The 27,477-nt window shown below is 40.2% G+C and overlaps 1 protein-coding gene across 11 annotated transcripts in view; it reads right to left on the reverse strand.

Moving 5' to 3' along the window:
- camta1a (calmodulin binding transcription activator 1a) overlaps positions 1–27,477 on the reverse strand; it is a 267,995-nt gene that overhangs the window by 137,156 nt on the left and 103,362 nt on the right. For all 11 annotated transcript variants that reach the window (XR_013325926.1, XM_077713802.1, XM_077713757.1 and 8 more), the window contains one exon: positions 9,697–9,764. Coding sequence is in view for 10 of the 11 variants with exons in the window: in XM_077713802.1 (XP_077569928.1) it covers positions 9,697–9,764 (68 nt within the window). In the remaining variant the exon portion in view is untranslated. The remainder of the gene's footprint in view (positions 1–9,696; positions 9,765–27,477) is intronic.

A 27,477-nucleotide genomic window follows, 5' to 3' on the forward strand; every position in this document is an offset into this window, starting at 1 on the left:
GTCTGAATGACCAATATGTAGGAATACATTTTACCTATTTTTGACAAGTGTGGAAAGAATGGCTTGCTCGTATTTATGATGTAACATTAATGACTCCGTGAGCATGCCTTTTTCATGTTTTCTGGAAAGTGATGCTTTTGGACATGTAAGGGTTCCATGCAATAGCAACAGTGTGAAAAATACCTCTTAGTGTGATGTATCTTTATTCTACCAAATAAGGGATTCTGTGTGTCTTTGTATGGTGTTTATATTCATCCATTCATCTCCCATCCCGCACATCCTTGTAAGCGTTTCAGGGGTTGCTGGAACCTATCCCAGATGACTTTCGGCGAAAGGCAGACTACAGACTGGTCGCCAGTTAGCCACAGGGCACACAGATAGACAAATGACCATTCACACTCACAACCATAACGCCACCAGCGGGAATCGTGTCGACGCCTGCCTGCACCGATGTCAGGCAAGTGAACCTTGAAGGGGGCATGTAAAGACATATGAATGCCCAGTTCAAGGAAGTACCGTGAAAGGACTTACTGTTCAGAATTCAGCTCAGCTTGTGAGCGTGACTGATGGCAAAATCATCCTCATCATTTGTAACTGCTGAGGGCGGCAAACCACCCACATCTCCAATGGCTATATAAAGTCACCCTCCCCCCAACCCCCTATGAGGACTAGCAATGTGATGAGAGCCATTGTTTGTATCCATTGACAGTCACAAAGCGCTGTGTTTATGAAACGGGAAGAGGTGTTTGTCACATGTCTGCCTCTGTTTCAATTATTGACCTATGGACCATTGGACAAACACGGGAGTGAACATCAACTGGTTTCACTCTTCAACCTCTACACCATGAGGCGGAATTGAAATCCACATTAAAATGATATTTGCTCAGAATTGAAGGACGTCCTATGAATAACTGCTACCCAAAGATGGCTTTGTAACTAAAAAAAATGTAATCTATCACTGGCCAATTACAAAGTAAATGAAAGGCAGGGAAAATGCCAGTAGACTATAATAAGCCTCATAATTAAGGAACTGAGTCACTGCTCAAAGATCAAAACAAGCCAAAGATGTCTGTCACAAGATGTCATTATGATGTTCAGTAATGCAGCTCAATCAGTGGATGTTGGGCAAGGGTCAGCCAATAGTAGAGCATCCTGCTCACTGCTGTTTTATCCATGAAGTTGCCTGTGATTGCTGGCCAGCATGCTTTCTTTTATGCTCATCCAATTGATTAGGTGCAAATGATTCAACTGCGTCATTTGCCATTATTACACGAGGTGACACCATGTTACTAACGATCCTCCTATGGTACCTCCAGTTCTTTCTACCTAAGTTGAAAACATGTATGGGAACAGATAGTCTGCTTCTGTGTTGCTTCTCTGGCAGCAATCTATGATTCTATATTTTGTCTGTCTTGCTTCCATTGTCTCTTGAGTCTCAACCAGCAAACTCAATCAGCAAAGGGACCAGTGCCAGGGGCACGCCTGTGGCACACAGTGGCCAGTCAGATGTCAGCATGCCGTGTGGGGAAAATAGTGATCTCCATTGAGCAATGAGATGCCATATGCTGACAGAAAAGCACCCAAAGGACTCGTTCGGTTTGACGAGCTGAAGCTTGGGATTTGAAGTTGCAAAATGACTTTGGTGCATTCAAAATAATATGGGAGATGTTCACCACTTTGTTATTTAAATAAAACACATAACTGCTATGTATTTTCAATAAGTGTTGATTTATAAATTTAGTTCATTTGTTCTGCGCCCAAATAATTATAATAATAATTAGAACAATTTAAGTCACACGAGAAGAAATCGTAAAAAAATTCTTAACAATTGGACTACATTTCTGAGAACGGAAGTCAAAGTGATTTTTTTTAAATGTAGTCCAATGAATAGGGGTGTCATTGAACAATAAAACTAAACTTGACTTGGTGCACTACACACTTATGCATCGCATGGTCAACAATTAAATATGTAACTGGCTGAGATGGTTGACAAATTACCCTCAAAAGGATAAGTGGCCCTAACAAAAGATGGATTAAAATTCACAGACACCTGGCGTGCAAGTAAGTCTTCTCCTGACTTTGAATTATATTTTGAAAGGTCGATGGCAAACCATTGAGGAAGATGTGTGTCTGTTCAGCTCAATCACTCAGAGTTGAGTAGTCTTCGTGCGTGTTATGTATGTTGTGCGTGCAGTCTGGTCTCCATGTGTCTAGATGGCTGCAAGTGTGCTCAGCTGGTTCCAAGTCCCACTCTGTGACGGGCAGCCTGGACGCTGCTCACTAGTGCAGAAGCACTAATTGAATTAAGTCTTTATTATCAGGCTGCAGAGGCAGCACTTTTCCCGATCCCGGCCTGCTTGGCTGACACTTTCTCCTTGAACACCTGCTTGACATCAACTTCATCCTCTATTTATTTATCCCCTCTCTGCTGTGGCCTGCTGCTAGCTGCACTCCCTTTCACCGCCTGTTCACAATGACCAGTTGAGAATGCGTCACAAACTCTCCCTCGGCCTTATGTGCACCACAGCGGTTCTCTAGTGAGATAAACACATCTTTGCGCAGTGTTGGGGCAGTCCAACAAAGATTATTACCTTCAGCAAGTTCAGAATGCTATGTTACCTACAAACTGTGGTCATAAAACAAAATATAAGTATATTGATGAAGATGATCGGGAAATTATAGAAAGAAAATACTGTTTATAAAAAAAAGATTGTAAAGTCAACTGCAGACTGCTAATTTTGAACACACCCATTTAGACTAACTGGCTAACCTTCAAATTATGTATATCATGGATTTCAGTATTTCAGTATTTCAGTATACTCATCATTAATGGCTAGCTGAGAAAGTAGGTGGCAGTAGAAATTGTATTTATCAATGGAATGTGAGTAAATCTCGAAACAAATGAGGTTTGTCTATGTAAAGAGATCAAATTTAGTGCCGCAGATACGAAATAGACACTCGAACCTCGTTGTATTGACTGACTTGCTGTTGAACAAAATGGCTCGGTAATAAAAAGGTTGAGAAGGAGGTTTAGAAGGAAATAAAGACAATCCAGCAAGATAATGTTGTGTGTTCCACTGAATAGTCTCCAGTGGGCAAACTGGGCTTTGTAATAAACAGTGGCTGGAATGAGAATCAACATCTATCTGGTCCCCTGTCCATTTCCACTCGCCTCAGGCTCCGGCTGCTTCACTGGGCTTGGCTTGAGAGGACAGACAAACATGAGGCGCGATTAAGTCCAAGGCTGAGTCAGTGGGGCCTGCACAAGTAATAATCTATTGACTGTTTGTGTTTTCCCTCTAATGCCCCAAAACCACAGAACCTTTTTCGATCTGTCAGCAGAATCCATTTTTTACCTTTCTCCATCTCTATCTACTGTTTAAGCAATCTATTTTCTTTTTCTCCTTGCACCCCCGTCAGCTCCATCTTCCCGTGCCCCCTTTTTTCTTCCGTCTCTTTGTGTAAATCGTCTCCCCCTCACTTTTCCTCATCCCATCCATCAGGATTCCTCTTATCTCCATCTCATCAATTGCCTTCTCTTATCGACATGTTTCCATTCTCTAAACTGCTCTCGCTCCATCATATTCAACCTTCTTTCGAAGATCATTTTTCAGTTTGTCAAACTTTCCTTGGTCCACCTCAGGCCTTTCTTCTCTCTGCATCTCTCGGTGGGCTTTCACCCAAGCCACAGGGCCAAAGTGGGCTAAGCTGCCGCTGTTTGGGATCACCAGCAGCGTGTGTTCCAGGCCCACACAAAAATGGAGCATGGAACATTATAAAGCCTTACGCCAGAACTCCATCATGTTCTGTTTACACTGTGTATTTTTCTTTCATCATTTTACCCCAGATAAGAAGGCTCCATCGTTAAGCAGGGGATTTTTTTGCCCGTTCTAATCTTGGTGGTCATTTCAATTTTGTGTTGCTATGGAACTCCCATCAAACGAGGTGAAAATCCTGTGACAACTTGATTTTTATCCTGGACGGAGAGGATTTCATTTTGAACAAGTGATGCAATATACGATTGAGAGTCTGCCACTGGGGTTTATTTTGAAATTTGACAAGTTGGGCCCGCAGGAATTGTAACAACTGCATAAACCCTTAGGGAGGATTTAGGGCACAAGGAACTAAGCTTCTTCGCGGTGTCAAATGATGCATCTTTTTCTCTGTCTTTTTCCACTACTGTCATTCCAAATATTGAAATATAGTGTGTTTACTTCTAGTGTACAAAAGATACAGTTCACAATTACAATCACAATAGTTTCTCTTTCAATCATCCATTCATCTTCCATACCACCCATCTTTGAAAGGGTTGCGGGGGTTGTTGGAGCCTAACCCTTCAGGCAAAAGACAAACTACATCCTAGACTGGTTGCCAGTCAGTTGTAAGGCACACAGAGAGACAGACGACCATCTGCACTCCCAGTCATACCGACACCAGAGGGAATTGAGCCCGCGTCTGCCCAAACCAAAGTCAGGCGGGTGAATCTATGCACCACGAGGCGACGTTTCTCTTTCAACAGGGGCCAAATGATTTACTGGCACACATGCAATGAGAACTTCATGCATGTCTGAGGGTTAGCCCATTAACCAAGTAGGCTTTCTTGGCACAATGGGAAGGTAATACACTCCTCAAGGTCATATTATTGGTCACAGTAATTCTTAATCACAGGAGTACTGCCTCTAAGTGAGAGTTTTGGACAACTTCATTTGAAGTTCATCAGACTTCATCCAAAACAGTGCTAAGCCACAGGTGAGTAGAATTGCATATGGCATTGCTCCCCACATAAACTATGAATAGAAAGTCAGGCAATAATGGAGTCAGTAAGCCCTTGCAGCCAAGACGTGTCACCATCAGAATGGGTGGCATCAAGCAGTAATTCCTGATCAGTTGGGATGAAAAACAGTGGAGGACATGCAAAGTAAAGAGATGAAAGAGATTACACTAGTTCACCTCAGCCCACTTCACATTTCATTGACGTTCTGGCTTTTGACTCGCACTCGATTCATTACTGCTGTCTTCATTTGAAAGTGATCTTATCTAGCATCCCTTTATCTTTCCGTCTTTGTTTCTGAGTGTCCCTCACGCTCTCTACTATATGCCTTTCTGCCGCTCTTTTTAGGTTTGAAAAGTCTGCTTGAAAGCAACTCTTTCACAAATTCATAGAGAGTGTGTTTCATTCCAAACGCATTCACATGGATTTACTATTAATTATCAAACCTAATGTCATACAAATGTTACATTCATGTTTGGAATGTGTTTACCAAATGCAGAGTCATGCTCTTTCAAATTGGCAGACATACTGTTTGAGCGAGCGCACACGTATCACAGCCTCCATACACAATAGCAAACAAACAGTCATTAGTAGATTTCAGGCTGCCTCTCAGCTTCGCTTTACTATGTTGTTGGTGAGCCTGTGCCTCAAGGGTGGCACCGCTGCTGTAGGTTTTAATAAAAGCATTGTCTTTGCAAGCTGTCTAAAGGGACTGAGTTTCATTTTGGAGTGCTGTTGCTGTTGTTCTGTTGTGCTAGTAGGAGGAGAAAGGGCTATTGCGCTGGGATGTGGGGGCAGTAGGGTTCAGTGTCATTGAAGGACCCTCCAAGGACTGCTCGCTATTGTTTAATAGTTTCAATATACAATGATTGTGTATTTCATAGAAGTACAATCATAAGCATGTGTGTGCGTGCTTGTATGAGTATTTTTTGAAGTTGTAAATAAACCACTGGTTAATAAAGCCAGCACTTGCAGAATGGAGGAAAATCCATGTGCATTTTGTTCAAAAGTGTCTATTCAAAATGGTTTTCAAAGTTTAAATGTGGAGTTCATGGGAAAAACAAACCCAGCATGAACAGTTGCAAATGATTCACAGCACACTAAGACCAAACAACTAGTCAAAGATCAGAACTCCTCGTTTTTTTCATTCACTTAGAAACCCTTTGCAAACCAGAATTGCAATTTCTAAGTGATAATAAATTAGCTATATAACAGCTTAACAGATAAGTCCCATTCTTCTGTTTTATAAGTAGTGCTTTAACATTTAATTTTTTCCTGGAAATATAACATGCCAGGAACAAAAACATTTAGTGGTAGCATTTATATGGTGCATTCTGAGCACATAGTTGTTCATTTGAATTACCAGAACTTTATCATTTTACGACAGTTTGTTTTATTAGCAAAAAAAAAGCCATAGTAAGAGCTCTATTAACAACACTAAGTGATAGAAAAACAAAGAGAGTCCAGAAAATTAAACTATGACTTCTGAGTTGTATCCCAAATATAACAACAAGTTAGTGTGTGACAATTGTGTGTGATTTCATCATCAAATGAAACCAGTGGCAAAAGGGATAAGGGATTATTTTTCATCTTACATTAATGTTAACATGAAACAAGTGTTTGGGAGCCTGAATGATCAGCACTTCCAATAATATAAATAATGTAAATGAAGAACAAAGACCTCACATACATCCATAATTGTGCAAAGCGTGACATTACACCGTGCAGAATTTCAAATCCTATCGTCTTCATGAGTATTTTACTTCCGAATGTGATTGCGGTCACCTAAAACACCACTGGACCTTGACGTCGACCTATCCTATGCATGAAACAATTTCAAATATTGGAAAATGAGTTGAGGGCCTCTTTGAAAATGGATCGCAAAATGAATACCTCTGAAATGGTCGCTTTGGGTTTTTATGGTCGTAATACGCAAGTATCTATCAAGAGTTGGTTTTGTAGTCGTGCCTGTTCTGGTGAATTCATGCACTGTTAACAGCAAGAATAGTGGATCACCAGGTTTCAGGAAATAATAAAGATGAAATGGCTTATATGCCAACATTTCCTGTACCTCTACAACTCTCACTAGCAATGAGCGGAGATAGAATTACAACATGTTCCTAACTCTACAAAGGACAACACCAAAAAATGACAACCAACCAGAAGAACAAACAACCATAAGAAAAATAGCTTCACATTCCCCGTCATTGTTGTATATTTGTAGTCGATGAGCTTTTTATTGTCAGCTTCTGATGACCTCCTGTGAAAGTGCTTTGGCATTTTTAGTGGACACACACACGTTTGTTGAAACAGTTCCATAAACCTTTTAATAACAAACAGCCTCAAGTCATGATAAACAACAGAAAGGTATACAAAATAGATCAAGCATGCAACCACACTATAAGCCACACATAAAGTACAAACCATCACATAACAAACACCTTTCCCTAGCTTTTTATAGAGTTATGGATGCTCATGATAACAAGCCACCTTTTTCACAATACTCAGGTGTCCATTAGCTCTTCGGCCAGACCAGCGTGTTGCACCCTCTAGTCAATACTTTCTAGATCTGACAGCATACAAACACCTCTGAAAATGCCCCCGAGGAGACATTTGTCTCATTTATGGCAGACAAAGACAGCCTGCTCTCTTTCTAGCGCATACTCAAATGGGTTCAAATCCCCGGCTGTCTAGATTTGCATTGTTTCAGAGACTCGTTTGTGCACACTCTTCGCTCCCACAGGCACCCAGATGTCCAAAACGCTGAGGCAACACATGAACACATCGTCAATGACGACAGGCATGGAAGAATAAGAGAAACTCCTAATTGTCTCTTTAAATGCATTCCCTACTGAAGTCTAAAGGTGTGGTGTGGCAGCTATGTTAAATCACCGTCTGGCCGTGGCCTTCATTAAAGCCATAATGCCAAGCTCTCTCTTTAATGGAAATGGAAGCCAGCAAGGCAGTGAGTGTAAATTAAAGTGTGAGGCCTGAGAGCGGCAAGATTTCCAGAGCCCTGACAGGTGCGGCCTAAATTAGCTATAGCTCTGTTGAAGCAGTCGGTGAGAGAACACTGGTATTGATTTTAAGCACGGTTGCACTTCCTATCTGAAAGAGAATGTGTATTACGAGAGCTGTGCGCATCAATCACTCAGCACGCTGTTACTCTCATGTTGCTCATTCAGAATATGAGATAGTAAACAAAAAGAAAATCCCAAAATGAGAGTTTTGTTTGTATTGTTAGAGCACTACAAATACCTGTCTTGAAGAGAAGAATATTACTCTAATAAAATCAATCATGCTTGCAATTGCTCATCATCCTTGCGTTGACAGCCTGCCATCTCTTTTTACATTAGACGGCACCTCGATTGAGCTGCACCTTTGATTGATCCTTGAACTCACGCCGTTGCCGGCTCCTGTTTTTATGAGCCACATATGTCGAAGTAGTTGCGATCATTCGGAGTAGCTCCACATATGACTCTGCTGCTGGTTATCTCTTCTTCCCATCACGCCTTGCTCAACCGACCATGAGAGCTAGCAGGGGGGAGAATTAACCTACTTAGCCTATCCCAGGGGTCAAATCAAACACACATGCACACTGCACACTCCCAATTCAATATGCACACACACACCAAAGCCACTAGTCATGTGATGCAAAGGCAGCACTTAACCACAGGTGTCCCATGTTTGACCTTTAACCATTACCTTAAGAAGAAGGCTTTTGGTATAGAGCCCAGCTATCAATCAGCTCCCATCAATCAGACATATATGAGGCACCCTTTCATTGCTGACAAGCTTCCCTGGCCTACCATCCATCACAACACGCTGCCCTTTTACTGACATCTCGGAAAATACGATCGCTTCACCCAACTCTGCGTGTCTCCCTTGTTAAGATCCACACGCTCAGCATCAGAACAAAACCGCTCCCATAGTGACGGCTCTCATATGCCAGGGGACATGTTTTTGTGTTGTCAGGTGTTCTGCAGATGTACACACCAGAGGGACGATTCCGGGTGTTATGTTTTATTTTATTGCAGTACCTGCACTGAGACTTGACATGTGGTTGAAATCCCAGAGCACACAGGCTATTGAGAGCAACAAATACAGACTGTGACAGGCACAACTGACAGACTGGCCATGAAGATCCTGGCAAGAAACTCACTGGATCAAAAGTCTTGCACGAGTGTCATTGTTGGATTGCCTTGTGTTGAATGTAGAATGCCAGCGCTCTGACATTTTCAATATTGGCACAGGAAACCCTATTTTTTTATATTCCACCTAGGCGTCATTCACCAGAATTGCTTATTTTCTATTTCGGCCATAAGTCGTGATAATAAAAAAATGAAAATTTGTGTAAGGAGGCAATATTTTTCATGAAAAAAAGATGCTGGCTCTCAAATTTTTATATATTTTTATAACCAATTTTGGTTATGTCAACTATTGTCAGTGTCCCTTTAAATTTATGGAAGTAAGAAGGTTTGGGTTGAGGCGCTAGAGTGTTAAAAACCCCAGTGGCCTATTTACACATGCATGAGAAGCCGTGCGGGTGGCTGTATAGCAAAAGTGTCGGCCGGCGAAAAAGAATAAGACACGCTCAACATATTGGACTGATTCAAAATTCATGAACATGTCAACTTTGGCAGCGGAGGCCTTGCACGGGCAGACTGAATTTTTTTTTGCAGCTGACTCATTTTGTGCTCTGAAACTGACATTAGTGACCAGTGGTTTACATACTGCCATTAGAAGTAAATGATTAACAAAGTACATTAAACACAAATGGAAAGATGTATGTGAAAATGTAATGCAGTTATCATATCTTCAGCCTGATGTGATATGAACAAGAAACTTCAACTTTTGATGCTGAGTGAAAGGATATTAATTAATCCTAAATTATGTTTTCACAGATAATGCCATAATCGTCTTACCTCGTTTTAGGGGATGTTGTTAGCCATTCTTCATGCTTTTCAAACGTTATCAAGTAAGCTGCAATCTCCTGTGGAAAAAAAACAGAGTGGTAAGAGGAGGGGTGTGAGGCTTCAATATGTCATCTTTAATCACTATTCTCTGGTGTTTGGAATACGGCGAAACCACTTCATTGGCATTCCGACAGCCAAAGTAGCAGCATAAATGGAGGGAAAACAGAGATGGGGGCAATACCAAGGAGCTCAAGGAGGTAAATGGAGACCAGTGAAGCTAACGAGGTAGTCTGAAGTTGAAGGCAGCTAGGGTCAGATCAACTTTTGAGACCATCTTTGTTCTGAGAGCTTTGATCAAGCTCAAGGACGTTAAGGTGCTCACCGGAAGATTGACATCTATGTCTTCTAGAGAGAGCAGCTTTTAATATTTTTGGTCCTAACCTTCCCAAAATCCTTTTGATCTGCCCTTGACACTCATCTTTGAATCAATCCCCTCTTTAAGGTGTGCATAGTAATTCCACAACAGTCGTGTGCTTTCAGAAAAGCCTATTGAACCTTTAGAGTCAGTCCACTTATCTGCAAAGCAATGCTATATAAAAGTTGAAAAAAGACTAAAATCTGCTCGTGGCATAAATAGAGGTCCACTTTTATGTGTCATGTAGTCGCCTTGCCTACTTGAGTCATCAGTCTTAGTGTATGAGAGGAGATGCTGGACCCCACTTGGCCATTTTCTCACCAAACTAATGGGCATAAATAAAAGCACATTACATGCTGGTTGACAACCCAATGATTACCAGCGACAGGCGGCAATTCTGTCTTCAGCTAGAGCATTTATCATGGACTTGGACTGTCGAGAGCACTTGACACTGACAGACCTGTTGCCAGCGTCCATATGAAATTAAATGACGTGCAACCCTCTACAAAGACGAATTGTTTAATTTGTTAGAATAGTGTCTCATTTGTTGGGTTCTAATTTGTATTGAAACTCATTCAGGTCATACACTGCTCAATTTGCTATATCACGAGGTTGAGCTCAATTAACCACATAACGAAAGTTTCTAACTGTGGAACATCAGAGTGCTGAATGGGACTTAGTGGAACTAATTTCATTTCAATATGGACAGGCATTTTTTATATGTATATTATCTAAATTTAAAAAAATAACTGAGTTGCATTAAATATTTATTTTCCAGCATTGTTCCCCATCTTTCATACTTTCACGATTTGTAATAACAAAGTGAGTTGACCGCCCCCATACAGTACTCGAATATTAACAATGGATCCAGAGAAAATTAAGTAGAGACACTCGTTCATATCTTAAAGCAGCACCAAAGCAATACGGACACAGCCCATGAGCAATTGCCAATAACCATGCTCCAGGTCGCAGCGCCAAATGGAATAGGATGAATATCATAAACTGGTGGCCTTGCCTCTCAGTGCAGGATGGGATCAGTGGCAAGTTTGCCAATCTGGTGGTGATAGTTTTACCTCTAGCCTTCACAGCATGGCTAAAATTGAAAAAAGGTTTGATGAAAGTACAACAATAACCACAGCGACAAGTGTGTTTTAGAAGTACAACACACCAAGCAAATGTGTTAATTGTTTCAATAACAATTACGGAGAGAGCAAGGAAAAAGGGTCACTCTAACGTTATTTTTATGTCTGCATTTGTAAGTAAATTAGACTAACCCAGCTCTGATTAGATTAATGCAAGCTATTCAGCTGGGAGATTGTGGGGGGTGACCGCAGAGCCTGTTAGCACTGAGCCCCCTCCATCATCCCTCTCTTAAAAATCCATCCACATTCTACGACTATGAGAGAGGCTGAAGCATGGTCTCCTTTTAAAGATACAGATGCGAGCCGCTATACCTCATACCCTAACCCCCTTCCCCCACCTCAACATCCTTCCTCTGAGCAGATGCTAGGGATAATACCAACCCCCCGACCAACCATAAAGGTGGAATAATCTTATGGTGAGAAAACAAACAAAAACAGACGTGTGGCCATTAAACAGCTGCAAAGAGACAAAGTTTGCATGGGCGGCATAATGAGAGGCTAGCACGCGTTCAGGTTGAGCAAACACGCTTGCGGGTAAGTGTGAGAACAATGGGTGGGGGAGCAGCATTCTCGACACTGATGGTGCATCAAAGTCAAACCAGCAGCTGTCAATGGGCATTGGGCTATCTGCTGACCTCAATGCCTCTGGTCTGATCTCAGCCGCTGGGGAAATATTGAAGGGAGGCGTTCGGTATACACAGAAGCAACCTCATATGTGAGTGATTTTGTCAAGGAAGGTGGTTTTTACTTCCTGCCTCAAACGCCTCGCTGACATGATCCTGGCCGAGGTTTTCTATCCAGGTGTGGTTGAAGTACTTTAAGCAGTATATCCTATTAGGAGCTTTGAATGCCGCAGGAAAGAAAGCTCGCAAACATTTTCTTCAAACCTAGCTCGAGAACATTTTCTTCAAACCAACTTGGCGAGTAATGTTGGTGCTGTTTACGTTTCAATGTCATTTAAAAAAAAGCTGAAACAAATAAACATGAATGTTTTCCTTTGAAAGCCTTAAAAACAGTTATTTAAATTTTCTTAACATATGAACTTGTCCACCCTTGATTAATCATTCATTGACCACTTTACTTCTTGCCAGCCCGTTTTGGGCTATTTTAGTGCTTTAACTGTGAATATTATATCAATTCAAGTCATTTCATTGTTCAAATAGTGATTGGACTCCAATGAGACTGTTTTGCTTGATGTTTCCCCTCTAATCAGAGCAAGATACATCAGTTAACTGGTAAAAAGAAGACTTAGGTAGTTTGGATAGCATTAGTCTGAAATAGCAAGAAAATTAAATTTCAAGTGGTATCATTCTTTTAGACTTAAAATAGAGTGGCTTTCAGATAGGCATCTGTCCATCAACGTGGAGATACAGAGAGGGACAAATGCCGGTGGTAAAGTCGGGAACAGTGAAACGACAGGAAGGACCAAACCCTTGTGAGAACAGCATGCCATTGATTGAAGTGGAGTGTGTGTTTCTGTTGGCTGACTGACAATCAGATGACCTGATCTCTGGTCACCTGCCTTTGCTTAAAACACCATTTCCATTGAGTTGACAAGGACTTTTCATAACTGTATTCATTGATAACCATTGTGCTTTTGCCTCTGAATATTGTCTAAAACTTAACTTGAAAAAAAAAAGATCACTAGGGTGTCTTTCAAATGATACCCGCCCCTCTCTCTTTCTATCTATCTACATCACCCTCTCCCTCGGGGTTACAACTTCTGCTCCCCCGAAGAGAATCGGCTTTTGAAATGTCTATCTGGGTGAAATTGGAGATGACACTAACTTATTCATTGTATTTCACATCTTTTCACCGGGAAAGGGAGCAGAAACAGCAGTCTGAGGAAAATACACACCATGTGAGCCTTTCTTTAATATGCTTGTCGCAATCAGTTCCAGTCACCAAGCTCACAACAACACTTTGTGATAAGGATAACAACTGTCAACTTTTTTTGGACACAAAAAAAAAAATAAACTGCCAAACATTAGTGTGATAGTTGAAGGTTCTTACAACCATTGTCCTGGCATGACCCGAAGCCAGAATGGTTTGTTTTGTCCCACCTCTTACCATCCGCCTCATCCTTGCAAGTGATGATTTATTGCCAAAAAGTGAAGTGTTGAGAGGACCAACATTCAAGCATTTGGATGGCAGAGCTGATAACTTGAAACAATCATCACTGTTCCTTTCCAAGGGCAGATAGGAGCACTCAACACTGTACCTGTGGTATCATCCTATCCTTCTGCCTCTACTGTATATAAGAGCTGACATTAAATAATAGTTGGACAGACACTTATGCCGATTCCTTTCTGTACTGCACTTACATTACTGGGACATCAAAAGCACTGTCCGAGAAGTCAATACGCCCTAAAATGTAAGTGGAAGTCTTTTTAATATACTCTATCATTAGCCATTGTGGTAAGGACGTAGCACAGGCTGTAAAATATATTACACATTTATTCGGTCTGGTGCAATATGTCTAAAAACACAAAGCTCTTGAGACAATCCACACTGGTAAATTAAAACCATATCAAGTCTGAAATTAAAATGTCAAATTTCATTTATTTTATGACAAAATGTGGCTAGACCAGCAGAACAAACAAACTAACAACATCATGGAAATATTATTCCAATGCTGCCTTGAAATGGAAATGACTGGACTATTGAGTAATGGCATGTTTCCGGCCAATTACAGGGCACATATAGACAAACAATATTTCAGAATCAAAGACCCATGCGGTATTTAGTGTCAAAACTGTTAAGGATTGATTTCTGTATGTTTTTCTTTTACCTGTTGTCTCCTTGCCCCTGGTGTATCTCCTGCTTGCAGCCTGTTATGTGACCCAGGTGTTTCTGATTGACTCGTCAACCCATGGCGCATTGCATGTTTTTTTTTTTTTTAAAGTGACAGAGCCAATTAGATTTCTAAACAGTAGTCAGATTTTAGCAGCAAATTCTCTCTTCTTAAATAATATAGAATAAAAATATCTGGCATGCCACATTGAGGCCAAACCTTGAATGAAGATGGAGGTCTGGGGGGAATGGGAGTCACACTTTTGGACAAGCAACCCGAGTGGGTACAGGTTTTTGTTCCAACTGATCCAGCACAGATAGTTTAACTAATTAGATTTCTGCTGAAACAAGAAGCACCTGACTGCAATTCACTGATTGTACTTCTAAGATACCAAATTGGTGGAAAGGTCTCCTCTTATGGGTTAGAACGAAAACCGTCACCCTCTTCGGCCCTTTGTGGAATTAATTGTCCAGGTCTGGTATATTTGACCAGTGTAATGTGTGTTTGTCATTCCCTGTCAGATGATCTGCATTTGTTATGGCCCTTTTTTGTGATGCTGTTTGCCCGGATCCTCCCCATCAGGATTGATTTTCTCATTGGATTCCAAAGTATTTGTTAGTTTTTGATAATGTGCCACAGTCATTAAAGTTTTTGTTAATACACACCACTCCCTGTTCTTGTTTGCTTGCCAGTGTTTGGGCCCAACTACGCATCCACGAGCCTGCTAAAATCTTGACACAAACAGCTTATACTATGCATAACAAAATTGGAATGCCCTCAGAATGTCAGAAGGGAGAACATTTAAACTCCACACAAGAATGAATCAGGGAATGAACCCTTGATTCCATAAATGTGCAAGCAGTCATCCACCATCCCATTTCTTGCAAGTTAGTTTGAAAGCAGCAGTGGAGAGATGTCTAGCATAGGCAAAGTCAGCAAAGCCTTGTGGAAGGGTGATGCCCAGCACCACTGCATTGTTCTCTGAGAACACATTCAAAGAATTACCATCCCTGCTATTTGCTGGTTCAGCGCAATGGTGTCAAGCCTATCTCCAGTCTGATTTATGAAGGGACCTGCAGTCTTGTTAAAGGAACACTATGTAAGATTTGTAGAAATATTCTTTTTGAACGACCGTTTGCGACCCTACCAGTTATTATTGTTTTGATTTTGGGTCTACAAGGGATGTCCCCCATGATCTAATTACAAGATCCGTTTTTTTTAAATTTCCATTCAGGTTGCCACGGCTCTGTAAACTATGCGAAGGTCAGGTTGCTTCCACATTAACAGTCATAAGTAATGATGGGGTCTACCAATAGAAAGAAAATAATCTAGTCCTGAATCTCGAAGACGGTCATGAGACATTCAGGAAGAAAACAAGGATATAAATTGGAGATTCCTTTGAAAAATATGTATCTTTTAATAGGATAAACTTATATTTACAACATGAATTCACTGACGTGCAAAGAAAGTGTGTGCAAATATCTGAAATGGATAGAGGAATACAATTGTTTTTGAGGATGCCATCAATGCATTACCAAATGAAATATTATGTGTTTGTTTGTTGATATATTGTTGAGAAACGTAACAATCACCCCACAACTATTATGGCATGTAAAACTAACGTGTGTTTGTAATTCCTCTATTTTTTTTCAAGCTTACGGTTTTCTGGAAGAATGTAATCCACGCCTTTACTGAGCGCAGTAAAAGGAAGACAGTCCCTGCCGAGGATGCGGTCTACGTTCTCAAGAGACGGGGAAGTAGTCTTTATGGCTATGGCGGTTAAAATGTTAATTTGGCCTATTTTCAACTAGTCACTGTACTTTTTTTGATACAATAATAACATGGGGAACAATTAAGTAATATTGTATTTGAAAAACAAAAAGGGAGCTTGTTTCACATGTTGTATGCATGTTAAAAGACTGTGCCAATTTCTGGTTCATAGTCCTTTTGGAAATAGCTCGTCATTTATGGAGCGTAATGGATAAATATTCGAAAACACAATTTTAACAGCTCTATTGATTGCAGTAAAAGCTTGATCTAATGAAATGAATATGTGAGAGTAAGAGGATGTGAAAGACAAGATGAGCAAAGTGGGTTTGGAAAAAGAGAACAAGGCCAGTGCCCTGCCTTGTGGTGAAGACTGGGGAATGTATTCTCAAAGCTTTGACCTTGTCCTGTACTTGAAAGCAGGAAGTGTGGGCGAATGGAACCTAGGGAAGGAGATAGAAGAAACCTCCCTGGTGACCTGGGTTTTACTGCCAAGTGCCAGGCGATCTGATATTTCCTACAAGGCAGCCCAGGAAACTAACCTGCTCACGGCCATGCACAAATCCATTGGTGGGTGTCTGCCGAAGCTCGAGGCCACTACCAGATTATGCCGGGAACAAATTCAAATGCAATTAGAGCCAGAAAAAAAAAATACAAACACACAGTAATGACGCAGGAGGAGGAAGTTGAAGAAAAATAAAAAGGGGGAAAACGCTTATCTTTTTTTCTCCACTGTGTGACAGTGACAAATGCATTCAAACCATGAGAAGCATGAAGTTGGCGATAAAAAACGATGCCTGGATTCAATACGTGCAAAGCCACTGAAGCCTTTTGCTGTACTTTTTTGTTTGTTTCTTTAGTTTCGTTTACACTTCATGAATTGTTAATGCACAAGCAATAATATAGCACATACTTTATGTATGTAATCCTGGCCGTAATATTACTCTTTAAGGAAGGCAGAAGAAGTGAGTGAATCAGTTCAAGCATTTTAAGGTCCAACTATAGCCTTCACAATTGCTTGAGCAAATCTTATAATAGGATGCAATGCATCTTGTGTCGAGTTGAATGGTCAGAGCAGGAGATGGGTGTTGTGGATTCAGAGGGGTGAAATAGAAAAGACACATAAGAGAAAATGAAAATAAAAAACAATGGTGTGTGAGCAGGGTAAGGGCTGTTGACAGCTGCACTTGGCATCTGTTAGCGCTCTGAAGCTGCTCTATGAGTCCCTCTGCTGGCTTAAAGAGAACCCCCCCACCCCCCTTTCCATCACCACCAACGCTCTGCTCATTAGGACTTCTATCGGGCTTCTGAGGGATCATCAAGCTGCAGAATGGGAGCTGTCCAGTTTGGATCATTTGTATGGTAGCAACAGCCGTTCCACCCAAAGAGCAAACTAAGGTAGGCTTGGCGAATCAACAGTTTTAAAACCCAGCAGTACAAGAGATTGCCACTTGAGGCTGGTGTCCAAACAGAGCATTCTTAAGTTCTTCCATGATTTCTTTAAAATTATAAAATGCCCAATTTTAATGATCAAAATAAAATACAATACATTTGATTCTTGGTAAGAGAGAACCCTGCGGCTGACTCTGTTTTTGGTATTGGGTCCGGTCTTAAATTATGAGAATTTATCATAGCACATTCTCTGGGGCCTTGGCTGCTTCGTGACAATGTCCTACCGGAGTGTGACCATGATAGCATACTTTCCTGAGGGGAGGTTGAATTTTTCAAAGCACAAGGCCATTTCTTAGTCCTGTATGCATTCAAATATGATCTTTAAACTTGTATAATATATTCATCACTTAACATTATCTTTAAACTATCATTCTTTTTTTACACAGGATAAGGGACAAGAAACACACACCATCGATAAGATTTTAGAATAAAGCCTTATATTCTAAATTGTTCCATTTAGTTTCGAGCTTGGATAGGCAAAATGTTTTCCAGTTGGTCAATAGCTGTCGTAACATTGCTGTTTGGCATGCTGCTCGTACGGCCGCTCTGAAAAAGTGAAGTGTTCTCCTGGGGAAAAGTCTCTTATTCCTTTGAGCTGCATGCCCCTCTGCTCCCATAATCAATGTTCACTACAGTTGCTGGTCCACCACACATTCCTTTGTACATACAATATGTCACAGGCTTGGTGATGCATTCACTTATTTCCACTGTGCTTCCATGTGTACCTTTTTTCTAGTGTTGCCCCGATCGATTGGCCGATGACCAGAATCAGCTGGTTTCATCTCGTTTAGCCACAACTAGTGACCTCTTGAAACTGATCTTGTGCTTGCGAAAATTCACATCCCAAATGGCAGATTACACGCATACAATCAACACACACACACATACACACACAAATAAACAATAGTGAACAAAAATGGATGAAACTATTATCGATAAGAAGGATGTAAATGCACATTATTGGCAATTATTTGTTCTCCCTACTGGTAACCATAAAACTACAAATAGACCTAGAAGACAGATGAAAAACGGGAATGCTTTGAGTGCAGATCAACAATGTATCATAGTAGCACAAATTTGGATTTAAGGTTGACTAAGACAAAATACATTCTTCTCTGTCAGCCATATAATTATGCTGCATTGTGGCCCTGTAGTTACTGCTTTGGATGTCAGTGTGTGCCTGCTGTTTTAAATCCCACATGGGACCTCATACTGCTTGTACCCTTGAGAAATGTGTCCTGAACATGGATTCTCTTACACCTCTCCCTATTCTTTAATTCTTACACATTCTACCTCCAACTTGTGAGAAAGAGACAGTGAGAAAATGCATTGGCATTTTGTGTACATAGATGCATTGAAATGGGTTAGGTTGGCATCTAGCCACCCCATGGTTGCATGACCTCTGAAGTATATCTCGTCCTTTCCATCACTGAAACACCTTACTACGCCCAGCCATCCCCTGCTGGTAACCAAACTGATGAGAACAGTGGGTAGTGGAGCCGGCGTGATTCTAACCCCACTGCTGAGACTTCAGGGTGCGGCACAAATCTGGTGCTTAACATTTTCTCCCTATCAAATCTGCTTTCTGTCCAGGAGGGGAGGAAATCAGCAGCAGAAGTCAAAGCAATAGGTAGCGGCAGGCTGCGCCTCACCTCACTGTATGTCTTCTCGTTGACAGGTGCCGTTGTTGTAGTAAACTGCGCATTTTTAAGGTAAGTGTCAAATTGTCAAACCGAAAACTGCAGGGTCTATTTCTTCCTAATTCATTTTTACAATGTGATAGAGAGCAGACAGCATTGGAGTCTCCATCGGGACAAATATTGTTAAAAAGAATAATTATAAAAATGTGGCAAAGTCATTAGATGACATCAAAATATGTGTAAGCTTAGAGGAGTCATTATGAGAATCTGCTGTTTTTGCTCAATTCGAATGTATCACTCTATTGTTACCAATACCAGAGTATTATGACGATATTGGGCAATAATGAGATGACAGGGGAAGCTGGAAGGTCAACATTCACGTGGGACCAATCATGTTGTTTGCTGCACCTTACTGATGATGGAAGGAAGGTAGGCGGAGAGCAGTGACTCCGTTCGGGCTTCCATGTGCAAATGAGTAAAGGTATTTCTCTTGTGAGCCCAATAGTGTATTTATTTCAGCCCCAAGAATCAATTAATATTCACATTATCCTCTGAATTATGCTATTCGGTGGCACTGAATGATTGAAGCGCCCTTGCATGAAACCAATTTAAACTTTCAATTCAAGATACACGTGATGCCACCCACAACCTGTCCTCCTAAATTACGGGTTTCTTAGACTTGGACTCTCATACACGCAGTGTATGCTTCCTGGGCTATGAATGTAATATGCACATCATTGTTCTCAATCTTTAGTCAATGATGAAAAGTCAAATACAACCTATTTGTGAGCTGTGTTTTCCAAACCTAATTTTCCACATGAAAGTTTGACTTGAAAACATTGTACTAATATGTTGTGGGAAAAAAACTTGTTCAGCGTGAATTCTAGGCCTTTTCAACACAGTACATATTACAGTTAAAAGAAGTGAGGTGGTTTAATCAAAATTTCTGTAAATCTATAGCAACCATTAGATTACTTTTTTTTTGCAGTTCTAGATAGCGGAGAAGTTATATGTAACATTTGTTTCACTTCTCTTGACTTTTTTTTTACCAAACAGTAGTATGTCTTGTCCTGTTGGTATGAATTATATTAAAAAACAACTAAATGAGAGGGCTGGTTATATGGCTTGTGACTCCAAAAATGTACTTCATATATCCGAACAGTAAAAGATCTTTTGATCCGTTGTTTTTAACAGCATACTGATTTGCCTTGTCATTTTTTTTTTGTCCCTCAAATCCTCCACTTTCATAAATACACGTTTGGCTTTTTGATGTTCCCTTACAGAACGTGTGTTAAGAATTACTGTTATCACAATCTAGAGAAAAGCAGAGGAAAATTGGAGCACAGGGGAAGGTCAAGAGAGTGAGTGGGTAAGAGTGGCAGATGTTCTGCCGTTTTCAGTGATGACATGTATAAATAATGTATAAATATGAATGTGTATAAAAAAATGAAGAACTGAGCTACATCTTTAAAATGATAAAAAAGGTAAAAAGATTTCACCAGAGGAATACATTCGCTACATCAAGTCACTCAACCATCCAAAATCATTTTGCCTCAAGATCTGACAACTTTTTGTCATTAAACTATCCTCTATCATTTGTCAACTCTTGGCCAGCCTGTTTATGCACACCCTGACCACTCTAATTCTTCCCTATGCAAATCACAGTACATTTCAGTGCATTTGTCATCACTCACACATGTAATCTGGATACATACTACACGTAAGCACAAACCTCATGAGTCAAATGCTTTCACGATGTACTATTAGCTCTTCCTGCTGAATTACTTTAGCTTCCTAAGAGGGCCTTTCATAATTGAAGTGCTTGTAAGTGAATGAGTTTCTGTAAATTGTGTAGATCTATAAGTGTGTGCATGCATGTGTGTGTGTGTGTGTGTGTGTGTTTGTGTGTGTGTGCCTTTGTGTGTGTTTTTGTGCAACCATGGCTGTTATTTTGTGACCTATTGTACTGTATGACAATCGCTCTGTTGAACTGTGGCCTTTGTGCTGATGTTCCAATCACAATCATGTGGAACCACGCCTGACGACCAACCATCTTGCATCAGAAAAGACTGACGCTCCCTTGATGGGAAAAAAAATAAAATAGCACACATTCGTATATGATTATTGGCCTTTGCAGATACAGTGTTATCAGCATCTAAAAGTTTGGCTGGGTTAAGAGCCAAGTCAAAGGTAGCATGTGACAATTTCTCTTCACAGGCAGCAGAGAATCGATCAAGCAAACGCAATGGCCACCTCCTTTGTGGGGCCGCTCTGCCTCAGTGCAACAGTCCTGTTTATCTCCCCACCGTTGATCGCTAGCTTCATGCTCTTAATTAAACGCGGTGCATGGCTATTAATTGTCAACCAGATTCAATTTGTTCCCAGGACAGTCAGTGAATGGGCCTCTCCTTTCAGAACAAAAGCGTCCCAACAGCCATGTCAGAGTTGAACAAAGGGCTAAAGGCATGACTTCTATCTGCTACACTTTAGAGAGGCAACCAAAGAATTGTGTTTACTGGACAGGGACACAGGAGACATTCAGAAAGAAAATACGTTTTTTACTCCTCTTTTATCAACCTGTTGACATTTAAGGAGAAACAAAACCCTCCATTAAATATGTCTGACAGCATGAACACCTATTATTCTATAACATTCTAATCGTGGTGATTATTCAAATGTGTTCAATTGTGTTTATATGGAAATTTTTGTGACACAGAAAAACAAAACCATGAATCAACAAAAGACTGTTGATATGCAACTGGTAGTAAGCAGCTGCTATACCCTAATATAACTCATGGTTACGAGTCAACATTACTGTGTATACAGCATTGGTTATCAACCAGGTGCCATCACATTCACTTCTTTGCAATTCAAGCTTCTCAAGTCTACAATCCCAACGTTTGTGTGATTTCATACTCATTCTGCAATATTAAGGTGGCCTTATTATTTGATCCTAAGTGTTAATTTCATTTTCTAACCTTTTGCATTATTCCTGTTATCTGTGTGGCAGAACCAAAGGGGTGGAGATATCGCATTATTCAACAACATTTGATGTTAGTAAAATGTCTTGAGTTTCTCAGAACTACTGCAATCCATTGACTCAGTAGGACAATGCAACTGTCTGCAAAGTGACTTGAACGCTTGAATGAGGTTGGATATATTTGAGGGAACCTGATTTGTAGCTAGAATGCTTCGAGGCAGAAAGAAGGGCATCACCCCGGAAAGTAGATTTGCTCGCGTATTTAAATTCAACAATTACTGCCTAGCTTGGTCATGTTTTTTCAACCGCATTCATGATAATAAAAAGTAAAAAAAAGAAAAAGAATGGCGAATGCCAGTGGTAGTCTATACCACCAAGGAAATTATTTTTATTTTGTTTCTTAACTTTCATTTTGTTTTCTTTGCCTTAACATTTTCTGAAAAGCAACATGTAATATGTCCACAAACAGCATGTAGACCGTAGAACAGAACAGATAGTTGGGTTCAAACATCGAGGAAATTATAATGCGAGTTGGTTGAAAGTTCTGAGCATAGAGCACATATTGGGGTTTAGGGTGGGAGACTTTTCCCTAGAGTGTCTGTATGACTGCCGTTTCAGCATGCCCGATATTTGGCTGCTGGGGAACTCTGCGATCTGTTGCGGAATTACTTATTTAAAAGATAAGGTTTCCACTATTGTCAGCAAAAAAAGTGTCTTGTCCATATTGTGAGAAAAGCAATGCAGTGCGAAATCAAAGGTCGGCTGAAGACAAATAAGACTAACAGGCAGGAGCAAGGGTGACAAACGCTCCCTTTATGCACACCTCAGATTGATTAAGAGCAGCGAGATAACACAAAGGACAAAATGCAACTTTGTTGTTGTTGTTTTTTTTGGGAGGGGGCCCAAAATGCACCAACTAGTAGTCCACAGGTATGCTGACACACATTTGAAGCCATAATATTGATTGAACACTTTCTAGGTCAACACCAAGTTGAGTTACTGAACTCAACTAGAAAGAAAGCATAGTTTAACATTTCAGTGTCACGCTGGCTTCAACACAGTTTGCTTAGGGCACCACATTAAACACCTCAACCCTAGGCGGGGTGCTAATCCACATCATACGCAGGTGTCTGCCTGGCCAGGACCACAAGATAAGCACAAAGCTGGGCGACAAAATGGAACAATACACACCAAGTGTATCGTACAATGTGACATTGCATGCCAGTGGAGGAGATGTTGTGGCTGAAAGCAGCAAGCAGGGAGCCAACTGGGATGGAAAACAAGGGAAAAAAAATCCACCTATTTTTCATGTTACAGATCACATTAGTTACTGAATATTGTATATGTATACCTGAGCTGTTTCTGTACTAACAATGAATAAAGGGATGTGATTTTCAATGTTTTTACTTGTCCGTTAATGTGCTTATTTGGAGAAAAATGGCTGATTAATCGTTAATTAAAATAAATATTTGCAATTGTTTAAGCCCAGCTCTAATGACATCATACAATAAATGTATATATTTGATTTAAAAATGCTTACAAAGGCTACAATCAGCATTACAGTCCAATGTATTATGCTTCTTTGTACCTATGCCTTTCTGTTGAAAATGTAATCTAATAGCAATCAATTGTGCTGTAAAAAGACTGAGCGCATGAAAGAAACTGTTTATAGTGTTGTGTTTAGCCTAATAAAAAAAAACACTTTTTTTTCATATCTTCTTATTTCAAAAGAAAGCGCCTACATTTTGTAAACCTATTGCATATGTTCCTCTGCTGATTATTACTGGCATATTACACATTTTCCTTGTGAAAAATAGGGCATCATTTGGTAGATTCCAAAGGCGCAAACCTTGCATGACCCCACAGTTTTAACCTCTTCTCTTCCTGTATGTGCCATTGTCTTTTTGTTTGTTTATCTTAATGTGCCCTGCGATTGGCTGGTAACCAATTCAGCTAGTCACTTGCCTACTGCCCTCAGTTGGCTGAGTTAGGCTTCAGCATACCAATGACCCTTGTGAGGATTAGCAGTAATGGACAATGAATGAATGATTTCTTTCCACCCAGTGGGGGGCAGCACCACCCTAAATTTACTTCCTTCACCCTTTCATCTATCACATCTCTTGTCTAATTAAACATCGTTAACATTCATCCCAAGGTCTTATGCAGATGAGCACTGAGGGAATGTGGTGCACTGCACATTAAGAAAACAACTTGGTTGGGGGGGACGAGCGAGTATTGAGGCAAGCAACGATGGGATGAGGTTGTATGTGAATTGAGACATGCTTGGATATCCCTAGTTTGACCTCATTCATCAACTAATTACCACCATTAGTTGCAGGTGATGTGGAACCAAAGCTGAAATCAGTGCAGCGTGGCATCTCAGTCGCCAGTTTGTTGACTGAGCATGCGCTTGTGTGCGTGTTTGACAGACAGGGGGCTTTCAAACCTAGAGACAGGTTCATTTGAGTGTCTATATGTACACAGCTGCGGTATGACCAAGAAAGGCTGACGAAAAGACAACTGACAGACATCCAACCTAGGCATTGGCATGAGTGTCTCTTTAACAAGTCTTATCATGTCTTATCAAGTCTTATCTTATCATAAAGTCTTATCATTTAGGTAGTCACTCTCTCACTCATACCGTATATGTACACATGCATATATACATGTGTATATATGCCCAATAGCTACTTTAGTATGATAATCTATTCCAGATTAATATGGATTAAAATGGTAGTAGACGTAGCCAGCCCGTTACTCTGACCTACTCACCAGGCTCTAAATACGACACAAAAGCAAAGCACAGTAAGCGTTATGCTGAAGACCAGTTCTCTCTGTGTTATAGTGATCAATTCTTAAGCAAATAGGTTAAGTGAAATTAATGTATTCTTTTTGTTGTCTCAGAATTGGATAAAATGGAGATGAAATCATACTGGCCGCTCACTCTGAGTGAGGCAAGTAGATTTTTACCGCACTTTTCACAGGCTGAAGAACTGTTAAATCATCACTCAGGTTGTTGCTGTATTTTATGTGGTCACTAACTTTTAAGTGATACTCCTTCATGGTTTGTGAACCCATCATCTTGAAACTTTTGTAAACTGCCACTCTCCACCAATTTTTGGTGCACGATTTTTTTACATTAAATGATAAATAAGACAGTAGAAGACAGCTTTCTGTAGGTTAGGAATTCATCTATGTAGGGCATGCGGGCACAGCACATGGATTTATCGGTGCCTGTGTTGCTTCTTTATAATGTGTTTATAGTGAATCCAAATATAAATTTAAGTGTCACTAAATATATACTGATTTGTGGGTAAAATATGAAATTGATCCTTTTTCAAATACAAGTTTTTCAACAAACATTGATGATATTAAAGGAGAAAAACGGCTGTGAATCCTCCTTTATATAGCTCTAGGGTCAGTTTATGCTGCAGATTGACAGATTCAGTATATATATGATTTTCATTGCAATTTAGAAGAGAACTTCTGATGTCAGAATTTCTATTTTTCCTCCTCATCTCATCCCATTATGACACAAACTGCCAAAGGGATTTAAGAACAACTACTGTGTTTGAATTGTGTCGCTTGAATGGTTTCAATCCTGCATTTTTATTCCTTCTTAAAACCATACATAGACACAAATGGGGTTACTAACGTTTTCTCACAAGCTGACAAGTTGCAAATGATCGCTTAGTTAGTGTGAAAAAAAATTGTTGCGGGGAGGGTTAGGGACATCTGTCCTAGTCTGCGTTTGGCAACACTAGAATAGTCCATGGCAATAATGATGAGGAGAGAGTGTCATTTTGTCTGATCATTATCTCCATTTGCTGGAATCCAAAGCAGTAAAATGGATTAAGAAAAAGGATACAAAAAACTGTAGTATTGAAAAATAAAAATAAAGGTAACAAATACAATTGTTCACTTACATAAATTTGCCACACAAGATTTTGCCAAATGTACACTTAATTGTGAATGGAATAGAACAAAAGCCTGGGGGTGAAACTTATTTCACACTCACCTTCATTCTCTGTTTCAGAACTACCCCCGTGCACAGTAAGCCTCCTACATGCACTTGTGCACACATAAATTAATATACGAGCACACATTAGTAACACCAAGCTGTGTCCAAACACTGCACGGGGGGGAGTGAGGCACCACATGTGAGCCTTGACAAAACAAAAAAAAATGTCCTGTTCAGAACAGCCATGCATGAAAAATCACAAATGCAGACTTTGCATTGTACAACAGCCAAGGTCAGTCGAAATTGTCTCCCTGTCGGCAGACGCTTGAATCACCTTCAAGGGTCAATAGCTTTCACAAGGTGCATTTGGGTGTCTCCACAAACAGGCCTACTACCACTTAAGTAACAACCATTCAGTCAAACATGTTCATTTTGAGCTTTCTTGACATTATCATGGCTCAACGTTGGAAGCAGGGGGCGCTCGATAGACCAGGCAGAAAAGCATTTGGGCTTTGGAAACGATGATGAAGTGCAACATCAGTGTGCCGATTAACTCCTTATACCACTCTTCCTCCTCTCGTTAATTCCCATTTCCTCTCAGATTAGAATGGGAGGAAGACCCCTAAATGGTGTGTGTGAGAATCAAATGACGTCAGCTCCATCTGTTTGTATCCTCAACTATCCTCCAAGAGATTTTCATACTGAGCATCTCTTGTTTTTAAGGTGTCCGCATCTCAAACAGGTAGATTGAGAAACCCAGTTTTTTTCTGGCTCTAACCTTAACCATCTTATTTAAGGTGGGAAGGGTACAATGAGACAGATTGTATAAAACGGATATAAGATTGAGAAAGATAAATAAAATATGAATTATCCACTGTCTATTGTAACAAATCTTGACACATATTTCTACTCTACTTTTTTGTGATTATGGATTTTGGAATGCCAACCTCTATGTCAAAACCTAAATAAGCCTGATTAAAAGGGGTAAATAATTATCTCAGTGATATATCGGAAAACATGTAATATTGCTCCACTTTTTACAAAATAGATATATGAAGTGAGCCTTTTCTGGGAGAATGGACTGTCTTGATTATTTAGACCCTTACATTTATTAACAGTTATTGATGGTGAAAAATATCTGATCCATATCCAACACAACCTTTAAATGGCACACAGAATAATGCATGTCCAATTCAGGTACAAACCAGTTTTCAAGGGTTCATTATTAGGTTATTGGAAATAATCCACCATTAATGGGTTATTTAAACATATCACACAATGCAATCCCCACTCATAGTGTATCACTAGCTGCCAGCAGAGAAATATTTCTTCACACAGATTCTTCAGCATGGAAACAAAACAAAACCAAAATAATCTCAGTGGGAAAACTCGCGAGTGAGAACAGAAGACGTGTCTAGCTTCAGCTATTACCATGTTTGCTGAAGCTGCCTTATCCAAAGCTTCTTATATTCCATAGCGTGAACTGATTTCACTATGTTTCAGATAATACCATTGTTCCTTGTTATTGAGCTTTCACGTGAAACATAATGCACCCATGTTAGTACTTATTAGTGGAATAAATCTAGAGTAGGACACAAAGTTAATACATTATGTGCAATAGCGAACCTGTATGTATCAA

The sequence above is a fragment of the Stigmatopora nigra genome, chromosome 1 (assembly GCF_051989575.1).
Source record: "Stigmatopora nigra isolate UIUO_SnigA chromosome 1, RoL_Snig_1.1, whole genome shotgun sequence".
Lineage (NCBI taxonomy): Eukaryota > Metazoa > Chordata > Actinopteri > Syngnathiformes > Syngnathidae > Stigmatopora > Stigmatopora nigra.